At 46.7% G+C, this 27,625-nt stretch overlaps 1 protein-coding gene across 2 annotated transcripts in view; it reads right to left on the minus strand.

Moving 5' to 3' along the window:
• Positions 1-27,625, minus strand: part of LOC126998413 (beta-1,4-glucuronyltransferase 1-like) — a 128,398-nt gene that overhangs the window by 33,911 nt on the left and 66,862 nt on the right. For both annotated transcript variants that reach the window (XM_050860067.1, XM_050860068.1), the window contains 2 exons: positions 16,753-17,916; positions 3,962-4,171 (listed from right to left, as the gene is read on the minus strand). In XM_050860067.1, coding sequence (XP_050716024.1) covers positions 3,974-4,171; positions 16,753-17,916 — 1,362 coding nt within the window. In that variant the 3' untranslated portion in view covers positions 3,962-3,973. The remainder of the gene's footprint in view (positions 1-3,961; positions 4,172-16,752; positions 17,917-27,625) is intronic.

Raw genomic sequence — 27,625 nt, forward strand, 5'->3', positions numbered from 1 at the left:
ACCCCGAAGACGAACCACTAAAAACATTAGGAACTCACTAAGGCTCATATTTTCAGACGACGCTTTCGGTTCTTACAATAACTATATCCAAAGTCCACAGAGGAGATTAGTCGAGTTCTTATTGGTGTTTTGTTGCTTTCACGGTGTAGAAGCCTTGTCAAACTATCGCTAGACTCATAAAACTACCCATGGAAATGCTAACACAAACTACGAAAGCCTTACCAAATGTAGATGTGTGAGCCCTCGAAGCAACAAATATTTTCAAAGTCCACAAAGGAGATTAGTCGAGTTCTCATGAATGTTAGCACTAGTTAGACCTCATCTCGATTATGCAGTTCAGTTCTGGTCCCCCTACTGCAGAATGGATATCAAGATGTTAGAATCTGTACAGAGGAGGATGACAAAGATGATTCAGGTGGTGAGAAACTTGCCTTATGAAGACAGGCTGAAGCGGTTAAATCTACACTCGCTAGAAAGGCGAAGGTTGCGAGGAGACTTGATCGAAGTCTATACATGGATGAAGGGATTTCATAAAGGGGATGTCAATAAGATTTTGATAGTAAAAGAGCCGGGTAGGACGCGTAGCAACGGTTTTAAGTTAGACAAATTCAGATTTAACAAAGACATAGGCAAGAATTGGTTCACCAATAGAGTGGTGGACGAATGGAATAGGCTTGGGGGCCATGTTGTGGGTGCCAATACCGTAGATACATTCAAGAAGAGGTTAGATAAAGCCATGGATGGTGAGGTAAGGTGGGGTTGAGTGTACAGGAGCTGCCTTGTATAGGCCAACCGGTCTCTTGCAGACTCCTTACGTTCTTATGTTCTTATGTTCCTGGTGTAGAAACCTTGTCAAACTATCACTAGACTCATAAAACTACCCATGAAAATACTAACACAACCACTGCGAAAGCCTTACCAAATGCGTATGTATAAACCACGAAGTGCTTGAGAATAAGGGGCTTTTAGAGAGCACCAGCACCGGAAACGCAGCACTATGAGCCCTATCGACCATACACACATGCCGTCCTAAGGTCATGGTATAAGTAGGGGCGAGTCGTGTACTCCTCCGTCATGATTACCTTCGCAGCACGGTGCCAGGAAATTGCAGAGTAGTTAACATTTTCAAGCCCTGATTTATACCAGACCGGATATAAAAGTGATCGTTAGACTTCTGGAACTACATAATATAACCCAACCGTCGTCATTACCAGTCGTATTTTCACTAACTATCACCAACACCAACATCATTATACCCATGTCTAAATTTCTTCTTCCCTCTCCTCCAAAGTACCGCGTAGTAGTAGTAGTAGTAGTAGTAGTAGTAGTAGTAGTAGTAGTTGTTGTAGTAGTTGTTGTAGTAGTAGTAGTAGTAGTAGTAGTAGTAGTCACAAATCACTTTCTCACTCTCCCACCAGATGTCAGGTAGATGATATGTGTCAATCGCTCGCCTCTTCATCACATTCCTTCAACCATCTCGATCTCCAGACAGCCTTCCCTCGTTTATGTCCAGATTTCGGTGTCTTTCTTTCAAGTGCTTCTTTACACAATCTCTCCACTCTTACTTAGCCTTTCCACTGGCTCATAGATTACCCTCTAATACCAATCCGTGAGTTACTGTTCTCATCCATTTTCTACACATGCCTGAATCATCTCCGGTTGTTTCTGTCCTTAATGCTTACGATCGGTTTTCCCTTTAGCTGCTCTCTTGGGTTGGTATTCTCAGACGTTTCCACCTTTCACATTAACGTTTTCCCAAGACCGAGAAGGAGATGAATCGGGTTCTCATGAGTGTGTTTTTTTCATGTTCATGGTACAGAAGAATGGTCAAATTACCACCAAGGTCATAAACAACCAATGGAAATGTCCCAAACACCTACGAAAGCCTTGCCATATTTGAGTATTCGGACGTCGAAAAATTTAAGAATATGACCCTTATTCTCCTTGCATTTACAATCCTGTCTCTCTTGATGACTCCCAGGATGAGCCGGTCCAGTTCCAATTCGGCACAGCGGGTTCGTCAGCTCCCTAATCAAACACAAATCACTACGAAAAGGCCATGTCTAGTGTTTGGTGTTGATACAGAAGTAAGAAAATTAAGGAAACAATACAAGTTATCCCTTTAGTATCAGTTTGGGGGCTAACAAAGGTGCTAAGGTTGGACTAAGGAAAGTTAGGGGCACACGCTACAGCTGCGCGAGGCCTCAGTGCTCATCTCTTTTATCAACTTTTGCTCGTTCGTGCAAATGAGAAAAAAGTTACCATGTGGGAAAAATATCTCTTGTGATGGAGCCTACACTCTTTGGAGGCCACACAGCAGAAGGTAACTGTCAAGAACTCTATGGTACAGGGATTTACATTAGCATCTGTTAAGACCGAGAGGACGATTCTGTGGCCAAACATCACTATTTATTAAGATCTGCAGACGTCATAAGCAGAAACACATGTCATTCCAGGAGGAGGGAAAAGAAAAATAGAACACGACTCTCAGGGCAACTTTCAAGAACTCAAAGGTACAACGATTCCCATGAGCATCTGTTAAGACCGAGAGGACGATTCTGTGGCCAAACATCACTATTTATTAAGATCTGCAGATGTCATAAGCAGAAACACATGTCATTCCAGGAAGAGGGAAAAGAAAAATAGAACACGACTCTCAGGGTAACTCTCAAGAACTCAAAGGTACAACGATTCCCATGAGCATCTGTCAAGACCAAGGTGATGGTTCTATGGCCAAACATCACGATTTTTCAAAGACCTAAAGATGTCCTGCAGAAACACATATCATGCCAGGAAGAGGTTAAAAAAGAACACGACTCACAAGAAAACAAGAATACACTCCGAAGATTTGAGCAAGAGGAAACTATTGGACCACGTCGCCACACTTTTGAGCTGCGCACGTTAAATGAAAATATAACAAAAGAAGAGAAATATGGAAAAAAAAACGAGAACAAAAAATATATGCAAAAACACGAGAATTAAAGAAGAGAACAAGAACGAAATAAATGAGCTGCGTACATCAAATGAAACTATAACAAAAGAGGAATATGAAAAAAGAGTGAAAACAAAAAATATGTAGGGCTATATATAAACATGAAAATTAAGGAAAAGAACAAAAAAACAAAATAAATGAGCTGCGTACATCAAACGAAACTATAACAAAAGAGAAATATGGAAAAAAGTTAAAAAAAATATGTAGGGCTCTATAAAAACGAAAAACAAGGAAAAGAACAAAAAAATAAAATAAATGAGTTGCGTACATCAAACGAAACTATAACAAAAGAGAAATATGGAAAAGAGCGAAAACAAAAAAATATGTAGGCCTATATATATGAAAACAAAACAAAAATAAGGAAAAGGACAAAAAAAAAGCTGCGTACATCAAACGGAACTCTAACAAAACAGAAATATAGAAAAAAAAGAACAATAAATACACACAGAAGCACGAGAAATAAAAAAGAGGACAAGATCAAAACAAGTAAGCAGCGCAGGTCAAACGAAAATATAACACTCCGGAAACTGAAGCACGAAATAACGACACACTTAGCCGCTCCGACACCCTCCTGGCAGCCACAGTACGAGTAACACACACAAAGCTGAAACTATAGGCAACATATTTTGGCTGCGTAAGGAAGTAAGAGGAGGAGGAGAAGGAAGAGGAAGAAGAGGAGGAAGAGGAAGAGGAGGAGAATTGGAAGTAGTAGTCGTAGTAGTCGTAGTAGTCATAGTAGTAGTAGTAGTAGCAGTAGTAGTAGTAGTAGTAGCAGTAGTAGTAGTAGTAGTAGTAGTAGTAGTAGTAGTAGTAGTAGTCATAAAAAAAAACTAACAGATGGAGTAGCAGTAGAAACAGAAGTAGCAACAGTAGCAGTAGATAAAGAGCTAACAGAAGAAGTAGCAATAGAAGTAGCAACAGTGGCATTAAAAGTAGCAGCAGTGGTAGTAACAGGCTCCATCCACCTACCTTCCGCTGCAGCTACAAGTAACAGAGGCCTCTCCTGCCGTAGATCGTGTGCAGCTCCGGCGTGATCTTGCTGTGGAGGAGCGTGTTCTGGCGGGCGGTGAGCAGGTCCCGGTGGCGGTCCCTCCGATGCCTCTTGATGCCCGGCCGGTGCACCAGGAAGGCGTTGTCGAGCACGTGGAACTCGTAGTCCAACACACACATCACGTACATCTGCGGGGCCGGCGAGAAGAGGTTAGCGGAGAGGGAAACGCGGGGGATGGGGAGCATATGTGTGTGTGTGTATGAGACAGACTCTGGTTGGTATTATAAGACTCTTTCTCTACTCACATCAACTATGTCTAAAGGTCAAAGAGAAGATCAATCGGGTTCTAATGAGTGGTTCTTCAGGTTCACGGTACAGAAGAAGGGTCAGACTACCACCAGGGTCATAAAACTACTTCTGAAAATGCCCCAAACTCCTAGGAAAGCCTGGTCAAATATGTGTTCTTAGGCGGCGAAATATCTTATAATACTACCCATAAGAGAGAGAAAGAGGGTCAAAAGAGAGGAGAGAAGAGGAGAGGAGAGGAAAGAACAAGCTAAAAGAGAAGAGAACGGAAGAAGTACAAGGAATAGACGACAAGAAGAGAAATAAAGTGAAGAGAACAGAAAATAAAAAAAGTGTGATATAAGAAGAGAATGGAAAAGAAGGAAAGAGAAGAGAGGAAAGCAAAAGAAATACAAAGAACACAAGACAAGAACAGAAAAAAAGTAGAGGAAAGAGAGAGGAAACAGAAAGTAAAAAAGTGCAATATAAGAGAAAAAGGAACAGAGGGAGATGGTAGAGGAGAGAAGGGAACAGAAGAAAAGGGGAGAGAAGAGAGGAGCAAGAAGAAATAAAAGGAATACAAGAAAAAAAGTAGAAGGAAGGGAAACAAAATAAGAAAGTATGATGTATGAGAGAAAAGGGAAGAGAAAGGAGAGAAAAGAACATAAGAAAAGGAAAGAGAAGGGAAGAGAAAAAAAATAGAGAAGAGAAAAAGTAAAGAAAGGGGAAACAGAAAACAAGAAAATATGATATAAGAAAGAAAGGAGCAGATAGAGGGAGAGAGGAAGGGAGGGAGGGAGCGGTGGAGGGAGCCAGGAAATAATGGAGGGAATGATGGAGAGAGGGAGAGAATGATCGAGGCAGGGGAGGAGAGAAAGACAGGGAGGGTGGGAGAGGAGCCAAAAGCCTAATCCTATCTTCTCTGCTATGTCTAATATCCTCCCTCTTCCTGTTCCCTTCCGTAAATGACTTGGTCCCCTGTCCCGTCCCTTCCGCGCCCCCTTCCCGCCCCCTTCTACCAGCGGCCTAAGAAGGGAGGCGCGACACAAGGGAGACAGAGAGGGAGAGAAGAAGGGAGGGAGAAGGACGGAGGGAGGGAAAGAACATCAAAATTGAGAAGAGAAGAGAGGAGAGAAAACAGGAATACAAAGAATACAAGAGTAGAAGTAGAGAGAAAAAAGTAGAGAAGATATATAGAAATTAAGAAGGGAGAGAGGGAAAGTGAGGAGGAAGGGAGGGAGGAAGGGAGGGAGGGAGAGGGAGAGGGAGAAGGAACGCAACACAAAGGTAGGGAGGGAAGAAAGAAGGGAGAGAGAACGTGAGAGTGAGAATAAGGAGGAAGGGAGGGAGGTAAGGAAGAAGGGGTGAGAGAAAGGAGGGAAAGGGAGAGAGAGGTTGGCCTAAGAAGGAACGCGACACAAGCAAGACAGGGAGGGAGGGAAGAAGGGAGACAAAGAGTAAGAGTGAGATTGAGGAGGGAGGGAGGGAAGAAGGGGTGAGAGGGAAGGAGGGAGAGGGAAAGGGAGGTTGGCCTAAGAAGGAACGCGACACAAGCAAGACAGGGAGGGAGGGAAGAAGGGAGACAAAGAGTGAGAGTGAGAATGAGAAGCGAGGAGGGAGGGAGGAAAGAAGGGATGAGAGGGAAGGAGGGAGATTGGCATAAGAAGGAACGCGAGACGGAGAAGATAGGGATGGAAGGAAGAAGGGAGACAAAGAGTAAGAGTGAGATTAAGAAGCGAGGAGGAAGGGAGGGTGGGAAGAAGGGGTGAGAGGGAAGAAGGGAGAGGGAAAGAGAGGTCGGCCTAAGAAGGAACGCGACACAAGTAAGACAGGGAGGGAGGGAAGAAGGGAGACAAAGAGTGAAAGGGAGATTGAGAAGGAGGGAGGGAGGGAAGAAGGGGTGAGAGGAAAGGAGGGAAAGGGAGAGAGAGGTTGGCCTAAGAAGGAACGCGACACAGGGAAGACAGGGAGGGAGGGAAGAAGGGAGACAAAGAGTGAGAGTGAGAAGGAGAAGGAGGGAGGGAGGAAAGAAGGGGTGAGAGGGAAGGAGGGAGAGGGAGAGAGAGGTCGGCGACACAGGGAAGACGTGGAGGGAGGGAAGGAGGGAGAGACTGAGAAGCAAGGGAGGAGAGGGAGAGGGAGAGGGAGGGAGGAGACGGCATCTGTCCAACACCATCTGCCACACAACACCGCTCGGATCCTCAGCCTCACCACCGCCATTATTACCTCCACCACCACTATCACCACCATCACCACCATCACCATCACCACCACCACAATCACCACCATCACCACCACCACAATCACCCCCACTATCACCACCACCACTATCACCACTATCACCACCACCACTATCACCACCATCACCACCACTACAATCACCACCACTATCACCACCACCACAATCACCGCCACTACAATTTCAGTCACTACCATCACCACCACTATCACCACCCTCATAGCCAGTGTCACCTCCATCATCACCATCACCACTATCACCGTTTCACCATTCTCTAACACCATCATCTGAGCCCCTGCAATCACCATAAGAGCCACTATCGCCACCATTCCGATCACCATCACCATCACTGCCACCACCATCATTGTTATCATCATCATCATCTTAACATCAACCACTTCGGTATTCCATTATCTAGGCATCAAGGGGGGAGTCATCATCATCATCATCGCTTTCACTATCATTCATTTGACTTCACCTCTTTCATAATCAAACCAGCATTCACTCATCTTCGGAGGAACAAGAACAAGAACAAGAAGAACAAGAACGAGAAAGGAAAAGAAAACAAACAAGAAGAGCAAGAAAAATCTGGACCACAACCACAACAACAACAAGAACAAGAACCATAACAACAACAACAACAACAACAAGAAAAATCAAGCAAATAAAATAACAAACTTTAACAAAACAACATAACAACAACAACAATAACAAAAAACACAAGAACATTCCCAACATCACCACCACCACCACCAACAACAACAACAACAACAACAACAGCAGACTCATCAACACCACGGCCACCACCACCACCAACAACAACACCCGGATCACCACCACCAGTCTACAATGTCTTTCTTTACATCACCACCACCAACAACAACACCAACAACACCAGCACAACCAGACTTACCAACACCACTGCCATCTTCACGACACCAATACCCCGATCATGACCACCAGTATACCATGTCTTCCTTAACATCACCACCAACAACACCACCAAAAATAACACCAACACAACCCGACTCACCATCTTCAACAACGACACCAATACCCCGATCACCACCACCAGTCTCCCATGTCTTTCCTTCCACCACCACCACCACCACCAGGCTCTTCGCGCCCCAAATACGTAATCACATCACCGCGTTATCGAGGCCACACTTATTCCCTCTGAGCCAGTTATTAGCGGAGGTTCGTCAAGCCTTTAGGCCCAACCGATATCACTTCCTTTATAGAGTTTCGGTTCCTTATAGTTTTTTTTTTTTTTCGAGGCTCGTCAAGCCTTTAGGCCCAAATCGATTTCATTTCCTTTACAGAGTTTAGTTTCCTTATATTTCTTTTTATCTTCGAAGTCTTGATGTTGTGGCTGATTTAATTTCCTTCATCTTTTTTACTTGTGGTGATTTCGTTATTTATGTTATCAAATTCCTTTACTTCCTTTCACATTTTCTTTGTATGGTCCGTTTTCGTATATTTTTTTATACTTGAAGTTTTTTTTATATATGTAGTAACTGTTTTCCTTTCCTTACTTTTTGGGTCACCATAGCTTTGTTATTTCCGTCATCGAAATCGTTAGGGTCGTAACTGATATTTTCTTTCACATTTCCTTTGTTTAGTTTAGTGTTCTTATTGTTAGTTTTTTTTTTCTTCGAAGTCTTCATGTTGTAACAAATATCCTTTCTTTAATATCTTTTACTTATCATAGTTCTGTTATTTATATTAGCAAAACTATCAGGTCATAACAAATGTTTTTATTTACACTTTATTTCAATCGTTATTTTTCCAATAGTTTTTATCTTGGAAGTGTTTGTTGTAACTATTACCCTTTCCTTATTTTTTTTTCTTATTTATCGCAGTTTTGTAATTTCTATTATCAAAATCCTCAGGATTTAACTTATACGTTCATGCACGTTTCTTACATTTTTTTTGTAGCATCGAGGCGCAAGTACACGTCGGACTAGCCTGACACACGCGCTATCCGAGGAATCGAAGCGTCTTGTTTCCTAGAAGCGTCGCGTTGACGGAGCAATAAAATTCAAGGTCTGGCCCTTCAGAGCGTTGCATTGCCAAAAACAGCCTGATCCCGTCACCTCAGCCTCGCCTTGCACGGTTTTTCTTTATTCCCGGAGCGCCACGGTAACTTTCTTGCCGCTAAGTTAAGGGCATACTCTGAAGCAAATACCCTCTCCACAATACGTAGTGATGTTATAAGAGTCACTCATGGAAGGAACGGGACACTCTCAGCATGCACCTCTTGCCTCTACTCTCTTCTTTCTTGTAGCTGTTCTTTGTCCTGCGCTGGAGAACGGATGGAAGGAGGAATCAAAGGGAAAGTGTGGCGATATGAACACCTCGCCTCCTTTTCCTTTCTCTTCGTAACTCGCTTTCTTTGTAGAGGGAGAGTGAAGTGGAAGAAAAAGACAAATCCTGCTTCACCCATGCGAGAGATTTTGAAGGTCTGGGAGAGAAAGGCAGGGAGAGCAGGGGAGGAAGAGAGAGCCTGAGAGGAGGGAAACTATGGAAAGAAAAGGCGTGGAGAAGAGAAGATAGAGACGGAAAGGAAAGGTGGTTAGAGAGAGAAGGAGAGAAGAGAGAGAGAGTGAGAGAGAGAGAGAGAGAGAGAGAGAGAGAGAGAGAGAGAGAGAGAGAGAGAGAGAGAGAGAGAGAGAGAGAGAGAGAGAGAGAGAGAGAGAGAGAGAGAGAGAGAGAGAGAGAGAGAGAGAGAGAGAGAGAGAGAGAGAGAGAGAGAGAGAGAGAGAGAGAGAGAGAGAGAGAGAAGGGTAGGGGGAAGCCGTGTGACCCAGTGCTCAAGACGCAGCAAACAGGCCAGGAGGAAGGCAGAGGATTTGTGACCCGCGGCGCCGACAGACGAGGAAGGATAGAGACGGGGCCGCACGTTATCCCGCCTGTGACCTTGCTGCGTGAGGGACAGTGACGCCAAATGGTAACGCTGCCTCACTCTGCTCTTCGATCCTCCCTTTCCTCCTTTCTCCAAGACAGGAAAGGTCACGGTTATAAGAACAAGAGGACTAAAAGAAGGGAAAAAGTCTCTCATAGCACAGAAAAAGGATGCGAACTGGTCACTTTGTCTCCCTTTCCTCTTCGATCCCATTCCGCCTTTTCTCAAACCAGGAAAAGTCGCTGTTATAAGAAAAAACAATGAAAAAAAGGGAAAAGTTTCTCATAACACAGAAATGCACATCAGGGAGCAGAAAAAGGATTCGAACTGGTCACTTTGTCTCCCTTTCCTCTTCGATCCCTTTCCTCCTTTTCTCAAACCAGGAAAAGACGCCGTTATAGGAAAAGACAACCAAAAGAGGGAAAAGTTTCTCATAACACATAAATGACCATCAGGGAACAGAAAAAGGATGCGAACTGGTCACTTTGTCTCCCTTTCCTCTTCGATCCCATTCCTCCTTTTCTCAAACCAGGAAAAGTCGCCGTTATAGGAAAAGACAACCAAAAGAAGGGAAACGTTTCTCATAACACATAAATGACCATCAGGGAACAGAGAAGGGATGCGAATTGGTCCCTCTGCCACACTTTCCTCTTCGATTCGTCTCTTCCTTCCTTCCCCAAACCAGGTCATGGCTATAAGAGGAGCAAAAGGGAAAACTTTCTCATAACACAGAAATGACCATCAGGGAACAGAAAAAAGGATGCGAACTGATCCCTCTGCCTCACTTTCCTCTTCGATTCGTCTCTTCCTCCCTTCCCCAAACCAGGTCATGGCTATAAGAGGAGCAAAAGGGAAAACTTTCTCATAACACAGAAATGACCATCAGGGAACAGAAAAAGGATGCGAACTGGTCACTCTGCCTTACTTTCTACTTCGATCCCCTTCCTTCTTTCTCCAGCCCGGGAAAAGCTACGGTTATAGGAAAAAAAAGACCAGAAAAAGGGAAAAGCCTCATAACACAGAATTGACCATCAGGGTACAGAAAAAGGATGCGAACCGGTCACTCTGTCTCACTTTCCTCCATATTATAGCCTGGAAAAGTCATCGTTATAGCAGAGAAGAGGAAATATCGGCGGCAGTGCATGATGAGGCAGAGAGAGAGCGAGGTCCTTGCGGCTTCCAGGAAAAGGATGCGAACTGCTAGCATTCCCTTCCTCCTCCTCCTCCTCCCCCTCCTCCCCCTCCTTCTCCTCCTCCTCCTAGCTTTCCTTCTCTCTTGTCCCGCCAAAGGAAAGTTAGTCGCGGTTATAAGAAAAGAGAGGAAGGAGAACCCCTCAAAAAAGTGCAATATGGAACAGAAATAAGATAAAAAATAGGGACGCAATAGTGCCCTCCTACCTCCTCTCCAATTCCCGGTTAAAAGAAAGAAGAGGAAAAAGACCCCAAAAAGTGCATTAGGGAAAAGAAAGAAAAAGAAATTCAGGAAAGGGACGCAACAGAGTGCCCCTTCCCCTTCCCCTCAATCCCTCCCTTCCCATCCACAAGCACAAAGAAGTAGAGGTAATATTTCATGGTCCCCCGCAACAGTATAAAAGAAAACGGGTCAGACGGAGATGATAATAATGGAGAAAACAAATTATAACGCCGTTGTGAACAGTGATCCTCTCCTCCTCACGCGGCCTTCCACCCAGGACTCGAGAACAAAGGACGAAAGGTTAGCGCATGGAGGGTGTAGAGGTTAAGGGAAGGCAGGAAGGAAGAGGAATGGTGAAGGGAGGAAGGGAAAAGGAGGGAAAAGGAACGGTATAGACATGAGAAATGAAAGAGAGGGAAGGAAAAAGGGAAGAGAGAGAAAAGGAACGGTATAGACAGAAGAGAAAGGATAAAAAGAAGGGTGAAGAAAAGTGAAAGGAGAAAGGCAACGGAAAGAAGGAAGTAAATGGAGAAGGGAGGAGAATGGGAAGAGGGAGAAAGAGCCATTAAAGAAGAGAGAGAGAGAGAGAGAGAGAGAGAGAGAGAGAGAGAGAGAGAGAGAGAGAGAGAGAGAGAGAGAGAGAGAGAGAGAGAGAGAGAGAGAGAGAGAGAGAGAGAGAGAGAGAGAGAGAGAGAGAGAGAGAGAGAGAGAGAGAGAGAGAGAGAGAGAGAGAGAGAGAGAGAGAGAGATTAAGGGAGGGGAAGGGGGTCGAGCGAGGAGAAGGCTTGGTATTATCCATCATCTCCCCTTCATAATGGGTACTGAAAAGGAGGGAGGGAGGAGAAGGAGGAGGAGGAGGGGGAGGATATAGAGGGAACGTAAGGGAGAGAAGGATGTAGTAGTAGTAGTAGTAGTAGTAGTAGTAGTAGTAGAAATAGCAGCAGTAGTAGAAGTAATAACAAGGACAGCATGAGAGGAAAGATTGTGGAAAGAAATTATAAACACACACACACGCACACACACACACACACACACACACTACAACCTCCCCCCTCACCTCCAACACACACACACTACATCCATGCATACAAGCAAACACATACACTACACCCCTCAGCACACAAGCTCTGCACCCCCCCACATACACTACACTCCCCCAGCACACACACCACCCCTCAACCCCCCCCCCTTAACCCCCCCCCCCCCCACGATGTCATCCCAGCAGCAGCGCCGTGTCAAGGCCTGATATGACGGACTAACGAGATGAAGACTTGAGGACTTACACGAGGATTGTGCGGCCTTGTGACGAGGTTATCTTGCGACCACAACCGAAGGGAAGCTGCCCTGCTCTGTCCTTCTCTGTCCTGCTCTGCCCTGCTCTGTCCTGCTCTGCCCTGCTCTGCCCTGCTCTGTCCTGCTCTGCCCTGCTCTGTCCTGCTCTGCCCTGCTCTGTCCTGCTCTTTCCTGCTCTGCCCTGCTCTGTCCTGCTCTGCCCTGCTCTGTCCTGCTCTGCCCTGCTCTGACCTGCTCTGCCCTGCTCTGCCCTGCTCTGTCCTGCTCTGCCCTGCTCTGTCCTGCTCTGCCCTGCTCTGTCCTGCTCTGCCCTGCTCTGTCCTGCTCTGCCCTGCTCTGCCCTGCTCTGCATTGCTCTTTCCTGCTCTGCCCTGCTCTGCCCTGCTCTGTCCTGCTCTGCATTGCTCTTTCCTGCTCTGCCCTGCTCTGTCCTGCTCTGCCCTGCTCTGTCCTGCTCTGCCCTGCTCTGTCCTGCTCTGCCCTGCTCTGTCCTGCTCTGCATTGCTCTTTCCTGCTCTGCCCTGCTCTGTCCTGCTCTGCATTGCTCTTTCCTGCTCTGCCCTGCTCTGCCCTGCTCTGCCCTGCTCTGTCCTGCTCTGCCCTGCTCGGTCCTTCTTTGCCCTGCTCTGTCCTGCTCTGCTCTGCCCTGCTCTGCCCTGCTCTGTCCTGCTCTGCCCTGCTCTGTCCTGCTCTGTCCTGCTCTGTCCTGCTCTGCCCTGCTCTTTCCTGCTCTGCCCTGCTCTTTCCTGCTCTGCCCTGCTCTGCCCTGCTCTGCCCTGCTCTCCCCTGCTCTGCCCTGCTCTCCCCTGCTCTGTCCTGCTCTGTCCTGCTCTGCCCTGCTCTGCCCTGCTCTGCATTGCTCTTTCCTGCTCTGCCCTGCTCTGTCCTGCTCTGCCCTGCTCTGTCCTGCTCTGCCCTGCTCTGTCCTGCTCTGCCCTGCTCGGTCCTTCTTTGCCCTGCTCTGCCCTGCTCTGCCCTGCTCTGCATTGCTCTTTCCTGCTCTGCCCTGCTCTGTCCTGCTCTGCCCTGCTCTGTCCTGCTCTGCCCTGCTCTGTCCTGCTCTGCTCTGCCCTGCTCTGCCCTGCTCTGTCCTGCTCTGCCCTGCTCTGTCCTGTTCTGCCCTGCTCTGCCCTGCTCTGCCCTGCTCTCCCCTGCTCTGACATGCTCTCCCCTGCTCGGTCCTGCGCTGCTCTGCCCTGCTCTGCCCTGCCCTGCTCTGCCCTGCTCTGCCCTGCTCTGCCCTGCTCTGCCCTGCTCTGCCCTGCTCTGACCTGCTCTGCCCTGCTCTGCCCTGCTCTGTCCTGCTCTGCCCTGCTCTCCCCTGCTCTTTCCTGCTCTGCCCTGCTCTGCCCTGCTCTTCCCTGCTCTGCCCTGCTCTGCCCTGCTCTTTCCTGCTCTGCCCTGCTCTGCCCTGCTCTGTCCTGCTCTGCCCTGCTCTGCCCTGCTCTGCCCTGCTCTGCCCTGCTCTGCCCTGCTCTGCCCTGCTCTGCCCTGCTCTCCCCTGCTCTGCCCTGCTCTGACCTGCTCCCTCTCTGCTCTCCCTGCTCTGCCCTGCTCTGCCCTACTCTCCCCTGCTCTGCCCTGCTCTGTCCTGCTCTCCCTGCTCTGCCCCTGCTCTGCCCTGCTCTGCCCTGCTCTGCTCTGCCCTGCTCTGCCCTGCTCTGCCCTGCTCTGCCCTGCTCTGCCCTGCTCTGCCCTGCTCTGCCCTGCTCTGCCCTGCTCTCCCCTGCTCTGCCCTGCTCTGCCCTGCTCTCCCCTGCTCTGCCCTGCTCTGGCCTGCTCTGCCCTGCTCTGCCCTGCTCTGCCCTGCTCTGCCCTGCTCTGCCCTGCTCTGCCCTGCTCTGCCCTGCTCTGTCCTGCTCTGCCCTGCTCTGCCCTGCTCTGCCCTGCTCTGCCCTGCTCTGCCCTGCTCTGCCCTGCTTTGTCCTGCTCTGTCCTGCTCTGCCCTGCTCTGTCCTGCTCTGTCCTGCTCTGCCCTGCTCTGCCCTGCTCTGTCCTGCTCTGCCCTGCTCTGCCCTGCTCTGCCCTGCTCTGCCCTGCTCTGTCCTGCTCTGCCCTGCTCTGCCCTGCTCTGCCCTGCTCTTTCTTGCTCTGCCCTGCTCTGTCCTGCTCTGCCCTGCTCTGCCCTGCTCTGTCCTGCTCTGCCCTGCTCTGCCCTGCTCTACCCTGCTCTTTCTTGCTCTGCCCTGCTCTGTCCTGCTCTGCCCTGCTCTGCCCTGCTCTGCCCTGTCCTGACCTAACCTGACCTTTCCTGTCCTGTCCTGCCCTGCTGCCTACGTCTGCCTCCGTGTCATAGCTTTCTTCCAAACTGTTTTCTCTTTCCTCCGTCTTTATTCCTCTTTTCTCCTTACGTTCGTACAGGTTTATTTAGATTTGTCTGCCTGTCTGTCTGTCTGTTTCTCTCTCATTCTATCTATCTATCTATTTATGAGTCTATCTACCTATTTATCTATCTATCTATCTACCTATCTTTTCAGGTTACTACATCGTTGGGTCCGTTTTCCTTCATCTCTGATTGTTTTTTTTTTCATTTCTCTTTTAACTTTAATCTCTTGCGACCCTTTGAATCTGCCTGTCTGCCACTTTAAATTTATGATGTCTATATTTTTTTGCCGTGTAAGGTCCCATGACACGTTTCAAAGACGTGTTCCAAGTAAAACTGAACGAAATTACTGGAACGGCAATGAAAAAAACTCTTATTGTAGCACAGCTTAGAGGATGACGTCATTTGAATGGTACAGTAAGAGGCGAGGGGCAGCTTTCCGGATATTTGTGTCTAGTTCATAAATAGAAATAGCTGAGTTTTGAGAGACCAAAGCCTTTGGATATACCCTTGCAGCAGCTCAATACGGAAAAACGTAACAAGCAGGAGAACAGTGAAATGATCGCAACGTCTATTAGGAAACCCGGGTATCAAATAACGATGAAAATGTAGCACAGAGCCAATGTTGTGTGCGAGTAGGACAATGCTGAGAGAGACTAATGGGTAATAAATGGGATGATAGAACTAAAAATAATTAATGTGCGGCTCCTTCATGAATAAAATCGAAAGAACGAAGAACACACACACACACACACACACACACACACACACACACACACACACACACACACACACACACACACACACACACACACACACACACAAGCCTTCTCTCGGTGTACTGGTTAGACATCTCATTGACCGGCCAGGGATCATAAGGGACAAGAGTGAGGCAGTGAGTGTGTCTGTCTGTGTCTGTGGAGGAGCAAATGTGTCTCTGTGGGAACCGGGAAAAGAGGGCCCGTGTGTGAAGGGGGGGGGGGGGGGCCGGGGGAGTTGCGGCCGCGAGGAGAGGCTGGCTGGCTGACTGGCTGGCGGCACAGGAAGAGAGAAGAGGCACTCGGCCGCCGCCACTTGGTTTGTTTATCAGCGAGGAGGAGGGTCAAGTGGCGGCCCTCAGTAGTAGTGACGAGGAGGCGCAGTGCCACTCGAGGCTCTTAAGTGTGAGGGAGACTAATGCACCTCCACAACCACCACCACCACCACCACCACCACCGCCGTAACTAAGGTCCTCGTGTGTGTGTGTGTGTGTGTGCGTGTGTGTGCGTGTGTGTGTGTGTGTGTGTGTGTGTGTGTGTGTGTGTGTGTGTGTGTGTGTGTGTGTGTGTGTGTGTGTACAGTCGGGATTTTGCGGTGGTTGTAGGTTGCTGTAGGTGATGGTGATGGGGGTGGTGATAGTGAGGGGAGGGGGTCATGGTGACGGTGGTGGTTATGATGGTGTTGGGAGACTGTAATGGTAATGGTGGTGGTGGTGGGGTCAGCGGAGGTGTTGGCGTTAGTGGTGATGGAAGTGGTGGTGGTCGTTGTGGTGGTGGCGGTGGCGTGGTGATGAAACGGAGACGTTACGTGGTGACTGGTGTTATGGAAGTTTTTAGTGGTGGTGCAAGCTGCGGTGGTAGTGGTGGTCATTGTGGTGATAGTAGTGGTGGCTGTGGTGATTATGGCGGTGGAAGAGGAGATGATGATCATGATGATGATGATGTTGATGAAAGTGGTGGTGGTGGAGGTAGTAGTTGGGAGGTGGTGGCTGATTGGATAGCGTGACGGCGCCGCGTCTAGGACGACGCGAGTTCGCGCCCCGCCCTGTACTACAAGCTGGGATTTTTCAGTCACCGCCGAGTGGCCTAAGACAACCCACATGCTGTCCAGAAGACCACCTATCAACCCGGACTCTAGGGTCAAGGATCAAAGATGAGCTCCGTGAGGGAAGCATGAGCCAATGCAAGATGGCGCCACTATAAACACTTGCCCGCGCCACAACAGGCTGGGCCTGGGCCTGACCATCAGGCCCTATCATGAAAGCCTATCGGCGCCATAGGCGACAACGAAAAGAAAAAAAAATAGTGTGAAAGTTACAGTGGTAAACGCTATAGTGGTGGAGAATTTGGTAGTGGTAGGAATCTCTCTCTCTCTCTCTCTCTCTCTCTCTCTCTATATATATATATATATATATATATATATATATATATATATATATATATATATATATATATATATATATATATACACACACACATCAGGCCACACCACAAGGGCGGGTCACTGGAAGGACACACCAAGACCCATCAGCGGCCGTCGGGACACACTCACCTGCGTCATCTTGTCGGAGCGGCCCTCCCACGTGAGCCTCTCGTCGTAGAGCGGCTCCAGGTTGGTGCCCACGTAGATGGGCTCCCAATGGTGGTACGGCGGGTGTCTCTTGGCCACCATCACCACGTTCACACTGTCCGTGGCGTTAGAATCCGCCCACTCCTTCATGCCCGGCACCTTGTGACACTGAGGACACACGAACTTATGGAAGGGAATGGCAGAGCCTCGTTTGAGCATGCGCACCAACGCTGCCCTCGTGGCCGGCGGTCGCAACCCACTTTTGACCTCGAAGATGGGCAGGACGTACACGCGACGGGTGGGAGCTGGCGCGCGAGAGGCGTCCGGCCGTGACAACATGTCCATGAAGTAAGGAATAAAGTTGAGGGAGGGGTACAGCTCCACGTCACTCGCCAACACGAAGTAGGTGGTCGCTGCTCGGCGGGCAATGTTACGCGCGATGTTAACGGGGTACGTGAGGTTGTGGGCGCGCTTGTAGGTGTGGGCGGCCAGGTAAGGCGGCGGGGCTGAGCACGAGGGCCTCTGTGCTAGGAGGTGGGCTGTGGGCGGCACGTGGGTGGGCATGTGGTCTGACGGGAAGAACAAGTGGAAGGTGACGTGCTTTGCTACCATGGGGCGGCACGTGCGCAGGAAGGCCACAGTCCGCAGCGTGGAGTTGAAGTCCCCGCCGGGAGCGAAGACAGCGGCGCTGACAGGGCCTCGCCATCGCTCCACCAGAGGCACCACGTTATCCAGGAAGGTAAAGTCTGCGTGTGTGGTGTAGGTGACGGACTCGTTGCAGGCGGGCTGGGTGTCGGCGGGCACGTAGTTGTACAGCACCCAGTGGTTGCCGTGCAGGGCGGGCCGCGCTGTGAGCGTGGGCGTGTGGCAGGTGTGCAAGTCAGGATACACCTTTTCCTGCAGGGTGGGCGCCGGGGTAGGCGGCGCCGGGGACTCGGAGGGGTCATCTGGGGAGGGTTCGCCTTCAGCAGGGTAATCTGCAGGCTCCGGGGAGGCGGTAAGGTTGTCGTGCAGGAGTGTGAGGGCCGCACGCGGAGCCAACAGGCGAGGAGGCGCCACCACGTGCACTGCCACGTACAGCGCAAACACCACGTTGAGCACGAAGCTGCCGCGCACCAGAGCGCTGCGCCGCCATCCGACCATCACCTGCAGGAGACACAGAGTCAGTACTGGCCGCCCCGCGCCTCGCACCTGCCTGAGGCAAGACACGGGCAAACTTTAAGTGTCATGCATCACTTTCATGGAACCGGCAAGAGACGGCAGCCTCTTTTATTACACCCCCGCCCGCCCTCCACCCCCACCCCTCCGCCTGACTCTTGCCCGAGCCTAGGACCAAAGAGATGAGGAACACAGGGAGGACGGAGGCTGCACGTCACCACACAAAAGAGCTACACGTCCCTCTCATCTGCACAAGACCTTGGCGATAGCGTGTGTGTGTGTGTACAACTGCATGTAAGTTGTAATTACGTTTGTCTGCGTGGAAGGGTTGCCAAGAACATACCGAAATGTGGGAACAAAAGCGTGTGTTCATGCATACATGTGTGTGCGTGGCCACGTGGGACACAGACTTTGCAGGAGAGGAGCAACACACACCAACTAGCAATGCGATCTATCTACTGTGTGAGATCTAACATGTGTGAATTGGTACAGAGGGAGAGGACGAGTGTCTGGATACTACTAAAATTGCCGTCCGTAACCTCATAGTGATGCTACAACTGGTCATGAATGTCATGTGTTGCTCTTACTACTGAATTTCAATCAAGAGAAACATAAAATTAAGTTGATTTCTATTCAAGAGGGAGAGTCCCATCAAACTGCAGAGCCTTGAGACCTCCTGTGTGGCGACATTCTCATTCAAATACCTGTTTGTCTGCTATCTCTGAATTCGTCTATCGATCAGCCAACCAACCAATTAATGTAGCCATCTGTGTACATATCTCAATCTATAATTTTATACTTATATATCTATTATCTATCTACCTAGTTACATATTCATGTATCTAGCAATCTATGTACATCTATCTATCTATCTATCTATCTATCTATCTTTGATTTTACTATAATACATTATAGACATGTATATATATATATATATATATATATATATATATATATATATATATATATATATATATATATATATATATATATATATATATATATATACTTGTCCGCCCTCGTATGGAGTATGCAATTCACGTGTGGGGGGGCTCCACTCACACAGCTCTCTTGGACAGAGTGGAGTTTGAGGCTCTTCGTCTCGTCAGCTCTCCTTCTCTTACTGATAGTCTTCTGCCTCTTAAATTCCGCCGCCATGTTGCCTCTCTAGCTTCTATCGATATTTTCACGCTGACTGTTCTTCTGAACTTACAAACTGCATGCCTCCCCCCTCCCGCGGCCTCGAAGCACTCGACTTTCTACTTAAGCTCATCCCTTCACTGTTCAGATCCCTTACGCTCGAGTTAACCAGCATTTTTACTCTTTCATACCTCACGCTGGTAAACTCTGGAACAATCTTCCTTTATCTGTATTTCCTCCTGCCTATGACTTGAACCCTTTTAAGAGGAGGGTATCAGGACACCTCTCCTCCCGAAATTGACCTATTTTTCGGCCACTCCTCTGGACTCTTTAGAAGGAGGAGTGAGTAGCAGGCTTTTTTTTTCATTATTGTTTCCTTTTTTCAATAATGGAAAAAAGCCCGCAACATACTGCTCTTGAATAGAGTACAGAGGTGCGGCCAAAAAGAGAAATCAATTTCGGGAGGAGAGGTGTCCTGATACCCTCCTCTTGAAAGAGTTCAAGTCGTAGGCAGGAGGAAATACGGATGAAGGAAGATCGTTCCAGAGTTTACCAGCGTGAGGGATGAAAGAGCGAAGATGCTGGTTAACTCTTGCATAAGGGGTTTGGACAGTATAGGGATGAGCTTGATCAGAAAGCGGTGTGAGGCGAGGCCGCAGGAGGGGGGGAGGCATGCAGTTAGCAAGTTCAGAAGAACATTCAGCGTGAAAATATCGAAAGAAGATAAAAAGAGAGGCAACATCGCGACGGAATTTAAGACTATCAGTAAGAGGAGGAGAGCTGATGAGACGAAGAGCCTTAGACTCCACTCTGTCCAGAAGACCTGTGTGAGTGGAGCCCCCCCACACGTGAGATGCATACTCCATACGCGGGCGGACAAGGCCCCTGTATATGGATAGCAACTGTGCGGGGGAGAAGAGCTGGCGGAGACGATACAGAACGCCCAACCTCGAGGAAGCTGATTTATTGAGAGAGAAGATGTGAAGTTTCCGGTTAAGATTTTGAGTTAAGGATAGACCGTGGATATTTAGTGTTGAAGAAGGTGACAGCTGAGTGTTGTCGGATATATATATATATATAGATAAATATGTATATATATATATATATATATATATATATAAGAATATGGATATATATATATATATATATATATATATATATATATATATATATATATATATATATATATATATATATATATATATATATATATATATATATATATATATATATATATATATATATATATATATATATATATATATATATATATATATATATATATATATATATATATATATATATATATATATATATATATATATATATATATATATATATATATATATATATATATATATATATATATATATATATATATATATATATATATATATATATATATATATATAGTTATTTTTGGCCAATGTTGCCGGTGTTCCGTGGCCGCAGCCATCTTGTTCAGTGTTGCAGGGTTGCCATGGCTACGAGGGACAGTGGAGGGACGTGAAGGTGGAGAGAGTCAGCTGAGGAATGAAAGAAATAGCCGGCGAGGCGCAGGTCGTGCGGGATGAGGAAAAAAAGATGGTTGTGAAGAGAGTTAACATGCAACGCCAAGCCTGTGGTAGGGGTGGCGACCCCGTGTGTGTGTGTGTGTGTGTGTGTGTGTGTGTGTGTGTGTGTGTGTGTGTGTGTGTGTGTGTGTGTCACTGATGTGTGGTCGGCATCATTTTTATCAGTCTGCCGGCATGCGAGTGTTTGTGGCTGTGTTTGTTTTGAAGGTCTGTGTGACGGTAAACTCAACGCGGGCCTGTTTGTCTGTGGCTGTCAATAAGCTTCCTTGTCTGGATAAAAACTTACAATTACAGTTTTATCGAAAGGCCTTCATCAACGTCTGTCTGTCAAAATATCAATCCAACATCACATTTCTTCCCCTCCCTCCTCCTCCTCCTCCTCCTCCTCCTCCTCCTCCTCCTCCTCCTCCTCCTCCTCCTCCTCCTCCTCCTCCTCCTCCTCCTGCTTCTCCTACACCTTCTCCTCCTCCTCCTCCTTTTTCTCCTCCTCCTCCACCACCTCCTCCTCCTCCTGCTTCTCCTCCTCCTCCTCCTCCTGCTTCTCCTCCTCCTCCTGCTTCTTCTCCAACTCCTCCTCCTCCTCTTTCTCCTTCTCCTCATCCTCCTCCTCCTCCTCCTTCTCGTCCTTTCCTTACTTATTTTCCTTCCCCTTGTTGTATTTCACCTTCTCCTTTCCGTACTCCTCCATTTTCTTCTCCTTCACAAACATCACCACCCCAACCAACTTCTCTTCCTCCTCCTCCTCCTCGTTCTCCTCCTCCTTCTCCTCCCACATCTTCCCCTGAGAGAACCTGTCGCACTGCGTCTAGTGGGCCCCCCGGGTAAGAGAGAGAGAGAGAGAGAGAGAGAGAGAGAGAGAGAGAGAGAGAGAGAGAGAGAGAGAGAGAGAGAGAGAGAGAGAGAGAGAGAGAGAGAGAGAGAGAGAGAGAGAGAGAGAGAGAGAGAGAGAGAGAGGGAAGGAAGGAAAATACTAATAAATATTTTAGGGATGCGTGTTTATAAGCAACGGGAACGACACACACACACACACACACACACACACACACACACACACTCCCCCCCTACACTTGTACGCACCATTCCACACACACACATACCTCAAGACAAGAAGACAAACAAACCTAACCAACACTATTATTTCATAGCGCCAATGTGACTTCTCTCTCCACCATGAATCAAACCTCACCAAACGTTTTTATAAGCTCACTCGGCAGCATCCATATTGACCAAACCACGCCGTCGCTACCCACATAACTGGCGCGGGTGGTGGAAAGGCTCGCGCGCTCCCAGTGGAGGAATCCTCTTTTGAATAATCCTGCCTAATTAACATACGCGTGGATTTGCTGCCAATAATGCGGACAGGTGGAATGTAGGTGAAAGAGAGAGAGAGAGAGAGAGAGAGAGAGAGAGAGAGAGAGAGAGAGAGAGAGAGAGAGAGAGAGAGAGAGAGAGAGAGAGAGAGAGAGAGAGAGAGAGAGAGAGAGAGAGAGAGAGAGAGAGAGAGAGAGAGAGAGAGAGAGAGAGAGAGAATACTGTGGCGACACGTCAAGTTGTTCCCAGTTGACTCTAATTATCCTTAAATAATGGCGAGGTGGCGGCGTGAGGAAGGGGGAGAGGAGGTAGAGCAGGGCGTAGGAGGAGACTGCCAGGGGAGGAGATTAGAGTCTGTGCAGGCAGGGGAGTGTGAGAGTGTGAGGACATGTAGCTGGGGAAGGAGCAGTGAATGTGAATGTGTGTAGCGAATGAGCAGTGAAGAGAACAGGAGACAAGGTATGATGAAGAGATAATGAAGGTGTAAAGGGGAACTAGGAAGGGCACAGAAGGCAGGATACGATGAAGGAAATGTGGAGGAAGGGAAAGCTGGGTAGGACACAGTAGACAGGGTATAATGGACATGTGGAGGTGGAAGAGGGTAGGTATGGTGAAAGAAATCTGGAGGTGGAAAGGAAGGACAAGGGCAAGATAGGGCAGGGAAGACAAAATTATGATGGAGAGTTTGGAATGAGCTTGGGACGAGAGGGCAAGAGAGGTAGAGGAGAATGGTAGCTAAGAAAGAGGAGGAACACAAGAAAAGGAAGATAGGTAGACAGAGGAGAGTAAAGCAGTGTCGGGAGGGAGGGAGAGATGGTGGAGTGTTTGGAAGGAGATTGGGACCAGAGGGCAAGAGAGGTAGAAGAAAGTTGGAGCTAGGATGGAGGAGGAACACAAGAAAGGAAGGCTGGGTAGAGAGGGGAGAGTGATTCAGTATTGGGAGTGATAGTGGAGGGTTGGGAAGAAAATGGGACGAAAAGGTAGTGTTGGAAAGGAGATTGGGACGAAAAGAGAGGTTGAGATTGAAGAGACTTGAAGCTAGTATGGAGGAGCACAAGAGAGTAAGGCTGGGTAGAAAGGGGAGAGTGATTCAATATTGGGAGTGATAGTGGAGAGTTGGGAAGAAAATGGGACGAAAAGGTAGTGTTGGAAAAAGGAGATTGGGACGAAAAGAGAGGTTGAGGAGAATGGAAGCTAAGATGGAGCGGGAGAGGGAGGCTGAGTAGACATGGGGAGGAATGAATCAGAGTTGGGACGGAATTAGAAAGGACGGCAGAAAAGTGTGAAGCTCCAGATGGGTAGTACCACCAGGGAGGGATCTACATCTGAAGAATATTGATTTCCGATGTAAAAGACTCGCCACGATAAATATATGGCCTTGTGTATCCTCTTTCACGTTCGGGGGTCATATGGCAAAGCAGTAAAATCACTCATGTATATAGATTTAGAGTTCTCCTTTGACTCTTTCTCAATCACCCACCTCCATTTCCCCTACACTCACACGCACATACATCACAAAGCACCACGCAGCACCACAACACTCAACACAAACCGCCACACAACACAACAAACACTGACGAGCTCTGATCAACCGCAGTGCTCCACATCGGAAGGTAAAATGTTCGATAGAGACATTTCCATAATCCCTTCCCCGGCCTGCCCCCCCCAGCATGAGGTCGTTCTATTCATGGGACCGTTAATCAGTCGTTCCTATGCAAATGGTCCCTTTAAGCGGCCGTAACTCAGCCCGAAACCGACCAACCGTGTGGCCTCCCGTCCCCGCTGGCCGTTCATGATCGTTCTTTTGTGGCGGGAAGGTGAAAGGTGAGCGTTCCAGTCACCTGAGGGATTGATGGGAGGTGACGCTCAGGTAACTGCATCCGTCGCGTCGCTTTGTGTGTATGTACCGGCTTGTTAGTTAGGAGTTTCCGCGTTGGGTGAGGTGAGAGGGAAAGGTTGGTGTTCTGTTCTTTGTTTTAACCTTTTTTGACGATGACGAGTTAGTTAGTTATATAGTTACTTGTATACGTGTTGTCTACAAATAGATTCTTCGTTCCCGTTCTGATTCTGATTCTTCCTTTAGTTAGTTATATAGTTATTTGTATACGTGTTGCCTACTTACAGATTCTTCGTTCATGTTCTGATTCTGATTCTTCCTTCAGCTTCTTTTTTTATTAATATTATTTTTTATTCTTTCGGTATGTCCAAATTTACACCTCTTCATCGTTCTTCCTATTCCAATACCTTCGATTTTTCCTTTTCTTTTTTTTTTCGTTCTTTCGGTGTTTTCTTATTTGCGTCTCTTCCTCTTCCTCTTCATCTTTCTACCTATTCCATTACCTTCGATTTTTCTTTCTCTTTTTTTTTTCATTCTTCCGGTGTCTCCTTATTTGCGCCTCTTCCTCTTCCTCTTCATTTGTCTTCCTATTCCAACACCTTCGATTTTTCCTCTTCTTTTTTTTTTCATTCTTCCAATGTTTCCTTATTTGCGCCTCGTCCTCTTCCTCTTCCTTTCCCTGTTGCCTCGTCACGAAAGGAAAAAGAAAAGTTTATGCTGCATTCTTTATGGGAAACTTTTGCCTGCAGTGAACTATTTCGTAACTACTCGGACCTAACCCACCGATGGAAGATGGATCGCTCCCTCAACTCGCACCGCCGCCGCAACTTCCTCCCATCCACAGCTTCGAAATGTCATGATGGCGTGATCGTGATGCGGGGTGGTGATGCAACACATTTTTCACGACACAAACTTCAGGACAACAAAAGCTCTCACTCCATCCCTCCCTCCCCTTCCTTCTCCTCCTCTTTCATCTTCCTCTTCTCCTCCTCCTCCTTCTCCTTTCCTCTCCCTCATCACCGCCGCGTCTCCAGGCTCGGCTCTCGTCCTTCATGCGTCGCGGTGCCTTGATACGATCTTTCTTTACTCTTCTCGTCATTTTCCTCTTTTTCACGCCATTACGATGTGTTTGACTCTTATCATTCATCATATCGTTACTGAGTTTTCTGAAATATGTGTTCCTAAAAATTTTCAGTGCGGTTCTTTCAGCAGCCTCGAATTAAAAGGAATAGATAAATGATGATAGATATAACTCTCGTATAGAGCCAACAAGAACAAGTTAAAAAAAGGAAGGAATAACGGAAGAAAAGGGAGAGAATGGAAGAAGGCCAGAAGAAAAATAAATAAAGAAGGAAAAAATAAAGAAGAAAAATGGAAGAAAGAAGGAAAGAGAGAAAAAAAGACGCAAAACGACAGACAAGAAAAAAATAAATAATGGAAGGATAGAAAAAAGATAGAGGAAGAAAATATAAAAGAAAAAGAAAGGAAAAAAGGAAAGAGCAAAAAAATACAAAACGAAAGAAATAGCAGAAAGTTGAAACAAACTCTCACATGAGGCAAATAAGAAAAGGTAAAAGAAGGAAACAAAGGAAAAACGAAAAAGAATTGAAGTAAGGTAGAAAAAAGAGGAAGAAAGCATAAAAAACGAAAAGAAAGCAAGAAGGAAAGAGAGGAAAAAAGGACGAAACGACAGAAATACACAAAAAAAATTCCAATGGAGCAAACAAGAAAAGGTCAAAAAAAGGAAAGTCCAAAAGAAAAACGAAAGAGAATTGAAGAACGATGGAATAAAAAGAAAGAGAGAAGAGAAAGAAAACATAAAAGAAAAAGAAAACAAAGAATGAAGGGAAGAGAAAAAATACAATACGACAGACACAAAAAAAAGAGAGAAAAAATATAAAAGAAATAAAAGGAAAGAGAGAAAAGACAAAAAACGACAGAAATAGACAAAACTTAGAGACAAACTTTCACGTCGAGCAAATAAGAAAATGTCAAAAAAGAAAAGAACAGCGGAAAAAGGAAAGAGAGTGGAAGAAGGATAAAAGAAAAAAGAAAGAAAAGGAAAAAAGCACGATAAGAAAAGGAAGAAGGGAGAAAAAAGGCATAAAACGACAGAAATAGACAAAAAAAACTCATGCGAACCAAATAAAAGGTAAAAAAATAAAGAACAGAGGACAAAAAGAGCATGGAAGAAGGATAGAAGAAAAAAAGAAAGAGGATGAAAACATAAAAGAAAAAGAGAAAAAGAAAAAACGACAGATAAAAAAAGAAAGAATTTAAGAACAGAAAAAAGAGCGGAAGAAAATATAAAACAAAAAAAGGAATGAAAGAAGAAAGGAAAGAAAAATGACACTAAACGACAGAAATACGAGAAAAAAAAGCAACACAAACAACGAGACGGAGAGGGAAAGCACACACACACACACAAACACACACACACACACATACACAAACAAACTCACACCCATAAATAAGAGCCGCCACAGGTGAGGTAGGGCAGCGCACCGGCAATAAGGCAGCGGCGAGAGAGGGACGCAACGTAAAAAGTCATTTGTGAACACCTGCCTCCAGCGGCGACAGAGTAAACACGAGCTGTCAACAAAACCTGTCGCGGCCTCCCTTCCCTCTCCTGCCCCGCTCCCATCCCGCCTGACACCCATCCCCGAACCCTCTCAAACTCGCCCTAACTTCCCAGGAAACTTGACTCACTCGCCCGCTCGAGACAAAAAGAGAGGAAAATGTTAGTCTTTAAAAGAATTTCCCGGTTAGGAGAATATAAGAGAGGGGGAAGGCTTAAATTTTGGGTCCGGTTTAAGGAAGCGAAGTGAGATGAGGGAAAGAAGCCCGGGAGGAGGAGGAGGAGGAAGAGGAGGAGGAGGAAGGAAGGTGTGTGCGTGTGTGCGTCTGTGTGTGAGTGCGTGCGTCTTTGTGTGTGCTAGGAGGGGAAAATTCGAGTTGTACTGAGGAAGTTTAAGGTAAAAGGGAGGGAGAGAATGCAAGAGAAGGGGAAAGAGAGGAAACAAGGTCATAGAAACTCGGTAAACCCCCATAAACTGAGACTACGAAGAGACGTGACCTCAGAAGAGAGAAAGAGAGAGAGAGAGAGAGAGAGAGAGAGAGAGAGAGAGAGAGAGAGAGAGAGAGAGAGAGAGAGAGAGAGAGAGAAGGAAGAAAGGGAGGTTACGAGTGGTCAGTTCATGGATCCATTTCTCTCTCTCTCTCTCTCTTCCTGCCACGGCTCTTCAATCGCCCCTCCCTTTCACTTTTCTCTCTCCTCTCTCTCCCTGCCATTCACCCCTTCCTCCTATTATCTCCTGCTTTCGTGCAACTCCTTCTTTCTTAACCCTTCTTCGATTTTCTTTCTCTCGGTGTTTTCCTCGCCTGCACCTCTATTACTCTTCCTCTTCTTCCCCCTTCCTCGTTTCTTTTTTATTTGATTATATTTCGTTCCTTTCTGTTTATGTTATTATTATTTTTTTCCGTTCTTTATTTATCTTTTTTTCTGCTTCTTCATTTTTTTCTTTATTTTTTTTTCATTTTCTTCTACTTCTTTTTATTATTATTATTATTATTATTATTATTATTATTATTATTATTATTATTATTATTATTATTATTATTATTATTATTATTATTGTTATTATTTTACTTCTGCGTCTTTTTATTCCTTTTCCTCTTCCTCTTTCTCTTCCTCCTCCTCTTCTTCCTCCTTCCCCTCCTCCTCCTCTTCCTTCTTCTAATCCCCCTCCTCCTACTCCTCTTTCTCCTCTTATTTTTCTTTTTTCTTATCTTGTTTTTTTTCTTTTATTTTCATTATTTTTCTTTTATTTTCTTC

This window comes from Eriocheir sinensis, chromosome 14 (assembly GCF_024679095.1).
Source record: "Eriocheir sinensis breed Jianghai 21 chromosome 14, ASM2467909v1, whole genome shotgun sequence".
Lineage (NCBI taxonomy): Eukaryota > Metazoa > Arthropoda > Malacostraca > Decapoda > Varunidae > Eriocheir > Eriocheir sinensis.